Raw genomic sequence first — 16497 nt, 5'->3', positions numbered from 1 at the left:
TGCATAATTACTGGGTTGAGTGACCAGAAGTGGGTAGTCATCCCAAAACAAAAGGACTGTGTGACATTGTACCATGCTGTTATCAGAGGACATTAAGATTAAGTCAAAACAAACAAAATATACCAACATTAAGATACCTAAATAACTACATTAAGAGTACACCAAAAATGACAACATTATTCAAATAACCAGAGAAGGCAGAAATATTTATTGCGTTCCAAAAACAGAACCTGACAATATGAAGTGATTCAATATTATGGTTAAATGTATTCGTCATTCTTTCAGTAGACATTATTCATTATTACTGTGGCCACTCAAGTAAACAAGGAATGTAGAAGAATCAACTTAAATATAGCTACATTGTTTATCAGGAATGGATGGATGTATTGGTCCTCTACAGTGCCTTACAAATGCACAAATGAAGATCTGATTAACATATTTAGTCGCATCTTCCTTTTGGATACCTTATGTTTATGTGATTCCTAATTATGCTACTCCAGAATAACTGTTGTTTCGGATATTTTTTTAATTGTCCGACACAAACTAAATCATAAGGTTATGTGTATTAACACTGAGGTAAAACACAGATTGTATGGGATATCCTGCTCTCCTGCTACACAATGACAGATAAAGCTGGGCTACCCAATGGTGTGATACCCCATACTATTATTGCTGTACCGAGTGCATCCACTGAAGGGCAACAAACAAACGAAAGAAAAAAAAATTGTAATGGCAACAATTGTGATTCTGTATCAGCTTGAGAGCTTGTCTAAGTAGACTTGAGGGAGTGTTGAGAGGACACTGGTCAGTGGTCAGTGCTCTCGTAGACCTCAAATCTGTACTTTACACCATTCTCCTCCTGAAGACCTTCCGGAACCCCCGGAAACCTTAAGGAGAAAAGAAACACGGAGACAACATTTTTGCTTTTGTCACAAAATGACTTGCAGTAACTTAGATCAGGCTTATATTTGTATCACATCTGCCTCTACCCCCTCAAGGGTAACTAAACTTCTCAGTGAGGTTTTTTTTTTTTTTTTATCTAGCTGCCAATGAAGCAGTTTGCATCACTAAGGTGAAGGTGGGAAAAGGTGACCAACACATATGAATATGTATCCCTGTTTTGATTCAAAGCAGATTCCAGTTATTATTCTGTGTGTTTGCTTTGATGTTTTCAGCACATTTTATATGCAGCACCAGCTTGTGTTATCGTGAGCCAGTCAATCCATTTTAATTGTAAAGTGACACACCTGGAACGACCTGTCTCAGCTTTGTCTGTCCGTTTGTGTGTGCATGCATGCATGCGTGCGTGTGTGTGTCTATGTGTGTGTGTGTGTGTGTGTTTGCTTGCTTCCTTCCAAATTGTCTTTCAATGGATATGCATAAGCAAAACATCTGCTAATGTTACTGTGGTGTAACTGGCAGAACACAGTTATAACCACACTTAGGTCCCATTAAAAGTGATGTGTTCCATCAATCTCGTGCACATTCTTAAAGAAACAGACATAACTTGACAATTGACGATCGAAAAATCTGATTGACAGAACAGTTAGGATTTCCTAAGTTAAGATAAGATAGGAGGCCAAAGATAAGATAGGAAACGACCAACATGTTAAGGATTGCTTCTGTAATAGGAAGTTAGGATTTTTACTATCTTTGAGTCCCTAACTTAAGTTAGGATGAGCAGTTAGGATTTTTTCTGTAATGAGGCCCCTCCAGATCCCATGCACTGTACTTCTGCATTATACACTGCATTCATGCAATTCTCCACTGGATTGAGTCTCCTCTTAAAGAGGGCTTTACTGTGAGCACGCATGACGAAAAGACACGTGTTTCCACAGGGTTCTTTGTTGATTGGGCAAAACAGGCACTCTTCCAATGGGAGAGCTAATACATTAACGATTTGTTAACTAACTACTATTTCTAATCCTCGCATGCATTCCTGTGGAAAAAGGATTTAATGTCTGGGTAAGGCACTGATTCTCCTACTCACTCGGACAAAAGGTTGTACTTAGACATGTCGATGTTGGGGATGAACGTGTCGCTGTCAAATTGCTGTAAGATCCGTGTCACAAACATCCGTCTTTTGCCAGAGTTTTCCATCATTTCCTAATGAAGAGAAAATTGTCATGAAACTGGCTTAATTTCAGTTTTATTCAAAAGAAACAAGGTCATTATGGCAGAAAGACGTGCCAGGAAGGGTGAATGCAAGGCTGCTCTAGTCATTGCGTAATCATGCTTTAGTCTCCATGACAAAGGACATAATAGAGTGGACAGCATGTGTGGCAGGAATATTTACAGGTGTGTGTGTGTGTGTGTGTGTGTGTCTTTGTCTGGCGTGCATGCGTGGGCCTGTGTATTCATGTGGGCACAGATGAATGAGCTGTGATGTCTGCGCCGGTGCAAAGAAATGCCACGTTTTGTAACATACAGCTGACCGCTGAAATAGCTAAACGGGTAGAGAATTCAACATGACTGTTTTGCGATTGGCAACCCTCGTTAACTAAAAATAGCCTTCAGGAACTGTGGCCACACACTAATGTGCTTGCACTCCAAAAGTAGTGTGCAATTTAAGTAATCAGGCAAGACTATTGCGGAACTAATCACTGGTTGAGTGGAGGAGAGGGCCTCACCCTGAGCAAATTTATGACAGAGTACATACATCATGGCAGAGAGACACATCATGGCAGAGAGACACATCATGGCAAATACACACATTATGGCGGAGATACACATCATGGAAGAGAGACACATCATGGCAGAGAGAAACACATCATGGCAGAGAGACACATCATGGCAGAGAGACACACATCATGGCAGAGAGACACACATCATGGCAGAGAGACACATCATGGCAGAGAGACACACATCATGGCAGAGAGACACACATCATGGCAGAGAGACACACATCATGGCAGAGAGACACACATCATGGCAGAGAGACACACATCATGGCAGAGAGACACACATCATGGCAGAGAGACACACATCATAGCAGAGACAGACACTGTATATATTTCTGCAAGTTTCTCTATGTCCATTACTAGCTTCTTCTATAGCTTTTCACAGACTAACACAAATGAGGACAGGTAAAACATACTCACTCTGTACAGTGAACTGCCCCCAATAATCCAAACCTGGTCCACCTCTTTCGCTAGGTCTTCTGTGTCCAGAAGACAAAGGGCTTCACTAAAGTCAGACGCCAAATAGTGAGCTCCTGGTGGAGGCTGCCTAGGTCAGAGAAGAAGGGGGAGAGGAATGTGAGCACATTTTAAAACATCCATACTGATGCTTTTTTGAAATTTTATTATAGATAGGACCAAGGCTTTGAACCGGTTCACAGAACGAAAACGAAAACCAGAAACTTTTGATGTTTTGCTAGGAACAGAAACGAAACCAGAAACTTAAAAAAAAAAATGATGTTCCGGATCAGAATCATTTACCTAAATAATGGTAACCGGTTAATAACGTTATTTTTTCGCTCTTTCACAAGATTCCTAAATGCAATATGATTGGTGATGTTGTCTTCCGGTTGTTCACTAGAGAACAAGACTAGTAGCCTTATCGGATCAAATCTATGCACAAGCTGTAGCCACCAGTCTCTCAAACTCAATCTTAAGAAGAGGTAAATATTGTACCAAGTATCTAACACATGTTTGTTTTTAAATAGGAGATAGGCTACGAATTTCCAATGCATTGTTGTAAAAATCTGCAGGGTCAAAATAATGAAATTATAGCTAAGTTGGACAGTTAGCATTGGCAGTAGACTACCTGGCTATTGCCCATCATAACCTACCCTAGTTTGTTAAGTCTTTATTTAAAACGTAGGCTAATACGATAGTTTTCATATTTGGAATTTTAACTGTTTTGTTCAGATGGGAAGACATTGCGAGAATCCTATGCGGCAGCATTATTCATTTGACCCCGCGACTAACAAATCCAAATACAACATTGAGGGATGTATGTAGATACCATTGTAGTTTTGTAATATTTGTATTGTCTCTGTTGACAAAAAATGCACTGATTGGCCCTGACGAGGTTTGGCCAAATGCTGTTATGTTTTGTTTGCCCAATAAACAACATAGCATACATTTTCCTTGTCTTAACTCATGTATAATACTTACGAAATGTCAGAATTACAGTTGCCGCTTACATAATGTAGCCTATAGTGCTTAATGTTTAATGACAGAATAGAGACATATAAGATTATTTTAAAGTCCTAATGATCAGCCTACTTATTTGTATGTCCCCCAGCTGACATGGAACGCTATTAACCGGTTCAGGAACTTTATTTTTTTGTTCTAACCGGTTCAGGAACGTCAATTTTAGGGTTGGAACGAAAACCGGAGCGTAAAATACTGTTTCTGTTCAGAACGAACCAATTGGGAAAAAATTCTGGTTCAAAGCCCTGGTTAGGACACATATTCCCCATACCATATTTCCCCATTCTATCCCATAGACATAGTTCTAATGATTTATTCCATAATGTGGGTTATCTGACAAAGGCCAAGACAGGTAAGCCCAGTTTTATAAACATTATGTAACTACTTTTCAATTGTCTAATCTATCTGTCCATGCAAAGCTACCCATGCACACAACTGAAGCCAGGGCTGCCGTGTCTTGAGTTTACTGAGGCTCTTACTTCAGTTCTCTGCTGAGCACAACATTGATCCTGTTCTTGAGAGGTCTATTCTGGGCTGGAATAGAGAACCACGTTTTTCTGCCCATGATGACCACATTCTTCTTGCCTGGTGAATAAGGATGTGTTTAATGCCTGTGCGCTTATTAATTGAACAGGCAGATTTCTGAGTAGTGTGTAGTGTATAGTGAAGTGACATATCATATTGGACTTCAGCCTAAAGTAATCGATGGTCAGTTCCTGAGAACATCACCACTAGAGAGTACATGTGTGACTATGTGTCTGTTTATGACTCTTCATTATAGAATTACTATATCCCTGGTATAGTTAAAATAAAGTTACGATATTCATTTACAGTTAAACTGAGAATCATTGCTGAAAACGACCTTTGAAACAACAAAACGTATCTTTACAGAACATTTTTACATGATGTGGTGCAACTCACACGTGACATGTCATGCCTGTGTCACTCACCTTTCTAGACCTTTTATGAAAGTGAATCAAGCCTACCTTCAACTGTAGGAGTCATTGTCATCCTTTGGAAATGCTTGAATTCATTACTGTTCATAGTAAAAACAAAAACATAATTCAATGTAAAATGTTTTGTCATATATATGACACAAAACACATAGAACATTTGTTGCAGCTGTAGAAGCTGCATGCTAATAATCATATACGTAGCCTACAGCTCATATTCCGAATATGTGGCAAAAATGTTTCATCATAATTTGCGTCATTAAGTATTTTAGTATACAATATTAATACAGTATTAATATTCTGTATAGTATAGCTACAACCGACTCAGGATTTGCATCGTAGCTAATTTAAAGTGGATGTGCCATGCAGCCTGAACTTTTTACCCCGGACTACAGCAGCACTTGTTCCAGCTTGGACGCTACGGAGTTCTTGAGCTCACTACAAGCCAAATGCAAATTGAGCCCACAACGGCTTTTATCATTTAACATTAACGTTAACTACCGACCATATATAGAGTTACATAGCTACGTGTTTGTGTTTATAGGTAAATCGTTGTTCTCCTACCTTACCTTAACCTTATTGGATGCCATGGGAGATTGCCGTTTTTGCCGATGCCCATATCAGGACAAACTGCAACGATACAGTTCAGTACGCGAGACATTATGCCAAACCGCAGAATTTTGTATTGGTAATTGACTGGCTAAATCTCTAATATTAGCTGACAAGTCAGTTAGCTCCCTGGATTACGCTCTCTCTCAGCCTCGACACTTCCCGCCAGCAGTTTATAAATGGTTTTGTAGCGGTAATGACGTTGCAGCTGATTTTTGAGCGTTCTACAATCTACTGCGCCGCCTATGGTCCTTGTTGAGAACATCAGCTACTAGAAGAGCCAGCAGGCAAAATGTAATTCCTGAGGTTAAGTGCTTCAGAAACTACTGCAAAGGCCTACAAGTTTAGGTGATCATCAACATAGAGGGCATTACTTGTTCATTACATTCCTAACCACTAACCAAAGCTCTCGGTACCCCCACCCCCCCCTTACTATATCTGCCACTGTGGCTTGCACCAGCTGCTGCTGCCATCGACTAGTCTGTGAGGGTTGAAACATCCAAATCATGTTCCTGTGTTTCATTTTGGGTAGCCATGTAGTGGTGTTTGGCCTACTTTTTCCAAAGGTTAAATGTGAATCCATGTAGGTATACAATTTAAATATTTAGTTATCAGATTAACTTTACTTCTTTTTTGTTATAACAAGATTGGAAACCAAGACTAGTCCTTCAATCCAACTGTAGTCATCCTAATACAAAACAAAAATAACAATTACTACTAAAGAAAAAATTATGATCAAGATAAACCTTTCATCTTTTACCCCCATACCTGTTTTAACATTTACAACATAATCCTCATCAAACATGAACTGTTTAGTGTTGTAGGTTTGTTTTTAAGATGCTTTTTGGCAAAACAATCTATAGGAAGAATCATCAAAAAACAGCTTGGTGTTCACATTTTTTATTCTTGGCAGATATGTGGTACAATAAATTGTAACTTAAAACACGACATCAAATATTGCTTAACGGGCAAGAATTAGGGGGAAATTAATTTAAATAAAATATTTTGAGATTACTGAACCTATTATGCAACATCAAAAGGTCTTTCACCCTGAATTTATCTAACTGATACATCGTCACAACAATATTGTCTTTGGCCAGAATTCTCCTGAGAGTGGCCCGGGTCCGGGATGACGCAATGAATGGACACACAGCGATGCTCTTTGAAAGCTGAGCGTAGGGAAAGAGAACTCATCTTGGGCTGGACACAGAGCCTTCATACTCCACAGGTAGGAGACCAAGACTGGCATGATTTTCCCCTTATTAATGTTATCAATGAATGTAATTCATTAATGTGTGTTGGTTTTGGAACCATCCTTCATGAAGGTTTTAGTAAGATCACTTTTTTGCTTGGAATGACCAACACAAAATACATTTTAGTCAGTGGAAACATTGAAGAAAGATGATTCAGTTTGGTTTGTTGTATGTGCATTTGTTCTCTGCGTTTCTTCCAGTCGTTTGAGCCCTCGTCTGTCCTGAGAGTCATGACAACCACCTGTACCTCCCTGCCACTGGGCCTCCTTGTCCTGTCTCTGCTGTGTGTGGCTAGTGCTGAAGTCCGTGTGTGGGGCATCCGTGCCTACAGCCTGTACGGTGACCCCGTGGGCGATCCTGACCCCTACGTCAAAGTGTTCTGTGGCCATGCTTTTGGTGGCATGACAGAGTTCATACGGGACGATGCCAACCCCTACTGGAGCGCGGAGTTCAGCTTCCCCAGAGGAAAATCTGGAGAGGCCCTCAGACTGGAGGTGTGGGATAAGGACCTGATATATGACGACCATCTGGGTACCTGCATGACTTATGTACAACGTGGCAGCCACTCGGCCTCTTGCTCAATTGGGTATGGCAGGGTAACGTTCCTCTACGAGCTGTGATTGTTGCCTTTTAGCTACAGATTTATACATTCTGTGTAGAAGAGCTGTGGATCATTGTAGAGGATGTGTATATCCGCAGTTTCGGCACATTTTATATGAGAATTAAAGAAACTTCAACTTCAACAACTTCTTCAGCTGTGTCATTTATTCATATTAGAAATAATGCATTGCCATTACCCACAAAAACAGCGGCTACGAATGTAGTTGTTTTAAAAAGACAATATTATATACCTTGAAATGGGACATGATAGAATAATACCAGAACTGAAACTGATACAGCCAGTCACAATGGGCCCTTTCCTTTGAAGTGCTGGGAGGCTTATTGTAAGGTGAAAATTCACTGAAGTTACCAACCTCAGGACTGGAGTTGCATATAAGTATATTAATTAAACAACAACAACAGGCTTGTTGGGCTCACCCACGTCCCGGCAGGTGAGAGAGAGACACGGGCCCTCTCTCAGAGAGAGAGAGAGCCCGTGCTCACTCCCACTCTGCAGCAGACCACAGAGAAGCAATATTAAACCCATCGCACAAGGTTTAGATAGAAGTTTAGCATTCTGACGCCAAAACGATTTGTCAGCAGGGATAACCACGTGGTGGGTCTCTGACGTCTGAGGATATCTTACTATGCTTTCTGTGCTCTTACACATATGCAGACTAAGTGGCACCTAATAATCTAAGTTACACACATACTGAAACACAGAAAAGCCATGATTCATATAAGGTAATAATTAATAAAAGGCACTTGATTAATGTATTCTTAAGTCATTAACAGTGTAGCAAAAGTATCTCTATCACTCCCCACTAATTATCCATTTTAATAGGTAATTCAAAATCCCAATCATAATCACAAATCATTGTTCTAATTGTCATTTATCAATTTGATTGGATAACACCAAAATCATCATTGCACTTCATCACATGCATTTTTAGAACAGAGATCATTACTGAGCTTCACTCCATATAAGTCATTAAATGTTATCATATTTCTCATCACACATTTGTATACTTTGCATTTATAAGCATATAAGCAACATTGTTGGCGTCAATTGTGTTCACCATCATCATGGTCACCATTTTTCCGAATGCAGGGTATCACATAACATGTACAGGTTGCCAATAAACACAGGACAAGTAACATAATTTGTACACAAGACATTAAGATTCTTTTCCTATGAAGAAAACATTCCAGACAGAGCACGAAAAATGTCCTGAGTGTCAGCTCCTTGCATTGTGTCTGATACCGTATGTTCGTTTTAGTTTATCCCCAATCACTTGTGTAATGGTTTTACACTGTGTCCAGTTTAGTCGGTGTGTATCATTAGCACGCCTAGGCTTCAGATAACATTCAAACAGGCCTCTGTGCTGTGTCCTTTAAGGCCCTGTTCCCCATCAGTCATTCTGCAGAACACATCGGCTGTTGAAAATTACACTGGGCAGGAAAATGTTAACACTCTCTTTGTGCAAAGTGTGTTTGGGCAGTCTGGTACACCATTTCCACCACAGGTTTTCTTTAGCCAGGCCCCGTCACGGACATTTGACCAAGACCGGTGTCTGTTGTGATATCCATCAATATGCTTACAGTCCAAAAATGTAGAGCAGTACAGCTATTTTTAAAAGTCCCACACATTATTTAATTTTTCTTGTAACTCCCCATGACTTCACAGAGATAGGACCGCCCCACCCTCCCAGTCTTCAGTAGACTCTTCTACCCCACTGGACAGCGTTGTTGTCTTCCCCAACGTTTGAGACGGGTGGTCTCTTAAAACCCCATCCCTCTTTGTAGGTTGGACTTCCTGTCACAGTGGGCCGGCCCTGGAAAACTGTAGAGGAAGACAGAAACATCCAAATCATGTTCCTGTGTTCCATTTTGGGTAGCCATGTAGTGGTGGTTGGCCTACTATTTCCACAGGTTAAATGTGAATCCATGTTTGCAATTCCAATATTTAGATATCAGATCCACTTCACTTCTGTTAGAACCAGATTGGAATCCTAGACCATCCTTCAATCAAACTGTAGTCATCCTCATATAACACAAAAACAACAATTATTGCTAAGGAAAAAAATATGATCAAGATAAACCTTTCATCTTTTACCTTCCATACCTGTTTTAACATTTACAGCATAATCATCATCAAACATGAACTGTTTGTTTAGTGTAGTGGGTTTGTTTTTAAGATGCTCTTTGGCAAAACAATCTATAGGAAGAAGGAACAAATCATTACATCAACAAACAGTTTGGTGTTCAAAAATGTTATTCTTGGCAGATTTGTGATACAATTAATTGTAACTTAAAACACAACATATCAAATATTGCTTAACGGGCAAGAATTAGGGGAAAATTCATTTAAATTAAATTAAATTAAGAATTTTTTAAAAGTTTGCTCACTGCATGAGTGCCTGAACCTGTTATGCAACAGCAAAAGGACTTTCACCTTGAATTTATCAAACTGATACATCGTCTGTGTTCTAGGCCAATGCAAACTGAACCAGTACTTATTGTCTTTGGCCAGAATTCCCCTGAGAGGGACCCAGGTCCGGGATGACGCAATGAATGGACACACAGCGATGCTCCTTTAAAAGCTGAGCGTAGGGAAAGAGAACTCATCTTGGGCTGGACACAGAGCCTTCATACTCCACAGGTAGGAGACCAAGACTGGCATGATTATGCCCTTATTAATGTAATTAATCTAGGTTTTATTAAGATCACTTTTTTGATCTTTGCTTGGAATGACCTGGAGATGATCTCAGACTGGAGGTGCTACATCTTGCTACAGATTTATACATTCTGTCTATAAGAGCTGTGGCTCACTTTAAAGGATATGTTTACCTGCAGTTTTGGCACATTTTTGATGAGAATTAAAAAAAAAAACTCTTCTTCAACTTCTTCAGCTGTGTCATTTCTTCATTTGAAAAATAATGCCTTGCCATTACCCACAAAAACAGCAGTTACTATTGTAGTTCTTTTAAAATAACAATATTATGTTCCTTGAAATGGAACATGCTAGAATAATACCAGAACTGAAATTGATTTAACCAGTCACAATTGACCCTTTCCCTCGAAGTGCTGGGAGGCTTGTCTATAAAGATTAAGATGGGGTAGTACACAAATAGGCCAGTGGATTGGTTAACTCGATGATATGATATAAACCAGACACAATTATAGGATATACACCTAATTCAAGTCAAGTCAAGTTGAATGTATTTATTAAGAACATTTAAAAACAAGTTCAATGCCCTAAGTGCTGACATAAGTGAACTTGTTGCTTCAAGTACTACAGTAATCAAATCTCAAATATAAGAATTTAATAATATAATCCAAGTTCTGTGGATGAATATAAAATTATATACACAATGTAGAATAGAAGCATTTAAAGCTTCAAAAAGTCATATTAAAGTGCATGATTTTCCATACAAAAAAGCACTGCTAAAGTATTCCATTCTTATAAGTACTTCACGTCCATATAATATGTAACTTCTGGTGTCTCCTTCTGGCCACGCTCTGCAGACAGTGGACATCATGGAGAGTCACAGCCCAGCAACCACTGAGGTCCAGTGTGAACAAACCACTGTCCATGGCAACTAATCGTGACAGAGTTGCCATGGACACATTAGAATGCGCCAGATTTAAGTCCCGCAAGTTCTGGAGGGCAGGGCTCTGTGTAGCCTTCATGGGGACGGCAGGATGATCCAGCACCAGACGAAACACAGGGTCCAGGGGGCAAGGGATGGCCACGAGAGAGACCCTCTCCAGGAGGGGTGCACCCCTTAGCAAGGCCCACAGGCCTCCCTTCAGAGATCTCCAGGACATGGGTGTCCTCTTCTGGCGCTCATCAAAAAGGAAACTATGGAATAAACATGAAAAAATAGCTTGAAACTTTTCCTCTCACCTGTAGTGAAGGTAAAGACAACAATCAAAAGAACACATAAATATATGGTAGGACCTATATAAAAACAAAAGTCACTAGATTAACTGAAAAATTCAATTAAAATGGCAGACACTGCCAGTCTTTAAAAAAAAAAAAAAAAAAAGTTAGAGAATGTTTATGAGAGGACTATATCATTTCCCACTGCTAGGAGACACCTTCTTTTTAAGATGCATTGTTCCATATTGCATTAATAAGAAGAACCAACACAAATGAAGTGTGGATTTTAGGTGACAGAAATAAATGCATTATTACATTTGAAGTGTAATGTAAACAAATATAGAAAAATAATATGCACACGTGAGCTATATGCATGTCTATCTGTGCGTTCTTCTGGGACTCTTACTTACTTCAGTGCCAGACAAGAGAGACGAGGAAGGCAGGGGAGCGCCTGAAGGTCTTCTCTCTCCTCCTCTTCGTCATCCTCTTCCTCTTCCTGTGCCTGTTGCATTCTGGGAGATTCCATGTGAATGGTTAGTGTTGTCAGCTGGGGACAGGAGTGGAGAAGGCGCAGGAAAGGATCGAGCCCATCTGCCTGCACCCCCTCTAAAGTGAGTGATGTAAGGTTGGCTCCGACAGACCCCACACCACGTGCCATCTCAGACAAGGGCCCCGAGAATCTCAGGGTGAGGCTCCGCAAACTGGCAGACCATCTAGCCAGCTCTCTGGCCATACGGGCACCAGATACTGTTTCCTCTTCCTCACAGTAGTCCAGCGTCAGAGCAGACATGTCAGGGCACAGCTGCCCCAGAGCCCCCAGTGTTCCAAATGACACTCCTTGGACTTGCCTGAGACGCAGACGGACGTCCTTAAAACTGCCTCCTTGTTGCGCTTTCAGTGTCTCATTGTCCCTTGTGTTTTCCAGTGTCTTCTCACCTGTCAAGTCATGGCAACCTTGGTCGGTGCCATTAGCTTCTCCCTCATCCTCATTTTCACTGTCCTGGATCCATAAGCAACTGTCTGTTATCTCAGACAAAGAAAAGCTCTCCTGTTCCACTTTTTCCATGCCTGGGACAGCGTTTTGACTATAACCATTCACTCTCTCTGCCAACAGGTCCCTAAAGTCAGGCATCCCTGTGCGCCTGATGAAATCCTCCACCTCATGAAAAGCCCCATCCAGGAGGAGTGCACAGGCCTCTCCCAGGGCCTCCAGGGCCACTCTCTCCAGCCAAGGCAGGCTGAGGAGAAGGAAGGCTGCAGTGGCTCGTCTGTCCTCCTCGCACTCTCCAAAGCCTAAATCCACGGCGAGCAGGCTGCGGAGGAGTGGCAGGCCAGGGCTGTGGGCGTGGCTGGGGGTTAGGGACAGCAGGCAGACTGGGTTCAGATGGTGGCAGCGGGTCACATCCAGGTGGCGCAGCAAGGGGCACTGGACTGGCAATGCTTCCAGGACCCTGCCGTCACACAAGCTCCCGGCCAGACACAAGGAGCGCAAGCTGGCAAGAGAACCCAAGAGCTCGCGCAAGACTGGGGCGGAGACATTCACAGCGCCACTGAGGTCCAGAGACAGTAGGCCCTGGAGAGAGTAAACACAGGAATGCATTTCCTAACTTCCTCCTTTAGTACACAAGCTTCATATTTGGTCAGATACAGAGAGGAGAGGAACTGGGCAAACAGAAGTCATGTGATGAGCTCGCACAGAGCTGGTTAGCATTATGCAACACAAACCTTAATATTATGCATAATTACACATAATTGACAAATAATTCTTCTAACTCATTACCATCGCACAACATTTGAAGTGCATCTGTATGTAACAATTCATGGAAAAGATTGTACACTTAATATGAACACTTCCTGTATTATGTGATCAAATTGAACGTAACATCTACAGTACATAGTGTATACTGAGGTTACATCTAAAACATCCTTAATACATCCTTCATCATACACTGTACATAGCTGAATTGTGTTGTTAGTATTGTATCATATTGTCTGTATATATTGTTTGTAATTATTGTAAATATGAGAGAGCTGCAAGAGCCCAGAATTTCCCCACGGGATTAATAAAGTATTTATCTATCTATCTATCTATCTATCTATCTATCTATCTATCTATCTATCTATCTATCTAAACACTGTGGGCCCTAATTTAATTGACGGGCATGGCAAAGACTGATATGAACACTTCCTGTATGAGCATGAACAAAGCAACAAGCAATGAGCAAAGTCCATCGGACATGAACTAAAGCTATCGTGTAGTGTACATGTATAGGAGCATTGCGTTGACCCACCCATGTTTATGCTTAGGAGCTTGCTCGTGGTCTTAAATTAGCAAAATGATTGTGCTTGAGTTATAAAATTAGCTTCACTTCATTCGCTGCAGACTTTGCTGGTGAACAGTTGCATGTAAATTCAATTAGGTCTCCATATGTTTCTACATAAAAATAGATTGTAGCTATTAATCATTGGCTCTGCCTGAGATGGGTCATAGGGAGGAGGAGTAAATGCTAGTAATAACCTGACAGCGTGCTCCAATGATGGCACACAGGTTGGCCGTGACCAGACCAGAGCAGCGCCCCAGAGAGAGGTTACGCAGCTGGGGAACCAACATGAGGTGCAGGGCGGCTCGAGTCATTAGCTGCCGTGAGGCCAACAGAGACAAGAGCTCCTCTAGCAGGTGTGAGGCTGAAAAGACAATATCACATAGATGGAGATGGAGAGGATTGGAATAAAGTCAATTACATTCACTTGATATCTTCATACCACACTTTACCCCCCACACCCAACACACACACACACACACACACACACACACACACACACACACACACACACACACACACACACACACACACACACACACACACACACACACACACACACACACACACACACACACACACGTAATAACGGATGAGACTCACGTAGCTGGCTGAAAGGTCCCATGATGTATCTGAAGAAATACTGATCCATGTAGTTTTGGGCATAGTCGCAGACCCACACATCATTCATATTTTCTGCAATACTCAGGAGGCACAGCCTGGTCAGTGTGGCATCATGTTCTTTACCTTTAACCTTACATTTTCTCTTCTTCACCACTCGTTTTTCACCCTCTTTCTCTCCCCTTGCCTCAGACTGACGAAAGAGCGGCATCTCTCTATCACCTCAGGACACCTACTGTTGAATGAGCACAGAGCAATTTTAGTAGGCCTAGGCTACACAGAGTGGACCAATCATTTTAGACGTGGAAGCTACTTTTATATCCCTTCGTTCAATCTTTGACACACATCCAACAAAGTGACAGGGCTGTCAGGTCTACAGTGCGCTGTGGGGACAGAAGCTGTACTGGATTTAACAAATCAATATAATTCATTTAAATCCTGTATCAATTAGCATTCAGATTCTATGGAATGGCTATAAATCTCCCTCGATTCGTTGTTCATCAGCACTTAACTAGGAAGTATTTAACATTTGAATAGCTTGTTTGGAGAGGGTAACTTCAGTAAGGGTGATTCATTCAACCATACCAGACAGGTTTATATGTCAACAAGTAAACGATGAGCTGCAGTTTAATGCTTAAGACGTGTCAGTGACATGAACATTGCACTTTCATCTCTCTCTCAATTGGTTTAGAAATCAGTAATATCCAGCCAATCTTATCCGCAGACATTTACGACGTCTGCAGTGAAACATTGATTGTCATTCTAAGAGCCAACAATAATGGCGTAAGGACACAACATTTAAATAATTTTCATCATCGAGCACGGATTGCAGAAGAACTTTACTTACATGTTTTTGCTCCTCTGTCTCTTTATCTGCATTTACACCTTTGTCGCTGGTCACTGAATAATGTGTCGCTATACTACCACCTCTTGATCTGGAGTGCGAAGTTCCCATTTAGGCAGATTGTCAAAATATATTGTAACATCTTTTTAACATCACAATTAATGAAAGTGCAACGTAACAACATAACACAGTGCAGTGAAAGTTAGGCCTTCATCACGAATTTGAGGCCTTAGTGTGATTTATTTACAATCTAAAGTATATTGGTGGATTTTATATATCTTCTTTCATAAAATAAGAATAATTACTACAACTCATATGAATCATCATAGATCATAGAGCCGTTGTCCATACTCTCTCTCCCTAGGAATGTGATTAATTTATATTAGGTACACTAAAGATGAAGTCTCTGCATGTAGGTGCATTTGTTTCCCACTAACATCAGGCCTTATCATTAGATAAAATACATTTGCTGTATTGGGTCCCTTTAGATGTAAGCCTTTCTGCACATCCCCACATAGGCCAAGGAATTGCTAAAAAATATTTTTAGACATCTTGAAGAGTAAAGAAAAGAAAAGGGTAAAATGATGCTTAGCTAACTCCAAGATGTCCTTACATCACGAAGCATGCCATTCTCTTCTGTTTATGCTAACCTTAAAGGCCATATTCCACCTGGTCCTCCTCTTTGAATAGCTGCTCAAATACAACTAAATTCAATAGGAACATTATTTTTCTCAAAATGCCCTGATGCACAAGGAAGAAATAAACAATAGTATTATTAAAAGCAATTTTCTCTAGTTAATTCATGTCAGAAGATATTAAGGGTTTTGTTTAGTGCTGTACTAACAACTCAAAAGGTTGACAGTGGCAATCATATGACAGTGACATATTACAGCCACAATTTATGAAGTGGGCATGTTTATGTCAAAGTGTTGGACCACAGCCACAGCTCCTCACACAGGGGAACCAGGGCATGCAGCTCAGACGACAAAGACTTGCTCATTAGGGAGCCTTTTGAATGCTTCTACGGGGAGACTGCCTCCTAGTGGTGAGATGGTGATAAGCACTTTCAAAGTCACCATCTGGTAATAAAGCCCCTAACACACTGACTGATGTGAATCAAATTTCTTTCAAATGCCTTCCATATTAAAAGGAAGGTGTTCACACCTTGTGTCACAACTTTTATCTTCCCAACCAATCATCCACATATGGGGCGCCGTTTGTAAAATGTTGCACGTTCTAAAATCCTGCTC

General features: G+C 40.9%; 2 protein-coding genes across 2 annotated transcripts; both read right to left on the bottom strand.

Annotated features, from left to right (window-relative positions):
- Window positions 1–805: 805 nt before the first annotated feature.
- dhfr (dihydrofolate reductase) lies at window positions 806–5813 on the bottom strand (the record flags this gene model as incomplete). The annotated part of the gene is made up of 6 exons (XM_080853217.1): window positions 5683–5813; window positions 5147–5196; window positions 4640–4745; window positions 3102–3228; window positions 1991–2106; window positions 806–887 (listed from the first exon to the last, which is right to left on the bottom strand). Exons 1-6 carry the CDS (start codon window positions 5772–5774, stop codon window positions 806–808), a joined length of 573 nt encoding a protein of 190 aa, XP_080709343.1. The 5' UTR covers window positions 5775–5813.
- A 5236-nt stretch (window positions 5814–11049) lies between these two features.
- LOC308376299 (uncharacterized protein) lies at window positions 11050–14635 on the bottom strand (the record flags this gene model as incomplete). The annotated part of the gene is made up of 4 exons (XM_080852594.1): window positions 14386–14635; window positions 13980–14146; window positions 11872–13034; window positions 11050–11440 (listed from the first exon to the last, which is right to left on the bottom strand). Exons 1-4 carry the CDS (start codon window positions 14612–14614, stop codon window positions 11050–11052), a joined length of 1950 nt encoding a protein of 649 aa, XP_080708720.1. The 5' UTR covers window positions 14615–14635.
- Between the last annotated feature and the right edge of the window lie 1862 nt (window positions 14636–16497).

This window comes from Sprattus sprattus, assembly GCF_963457725.1.
Source record: "Sprattus sprattus genome assembly, chromosome: 15".
Classification (NCBI taxonomy): Eukaryota; Metazoa; Chordata; class Actinopteri; order Clupeiformes; family Clupeidae; genus Sprattus; species Sprattus sprattus.
This window is presented reverse-complemented; position numbering and strand designations above follow the sequence as displayed.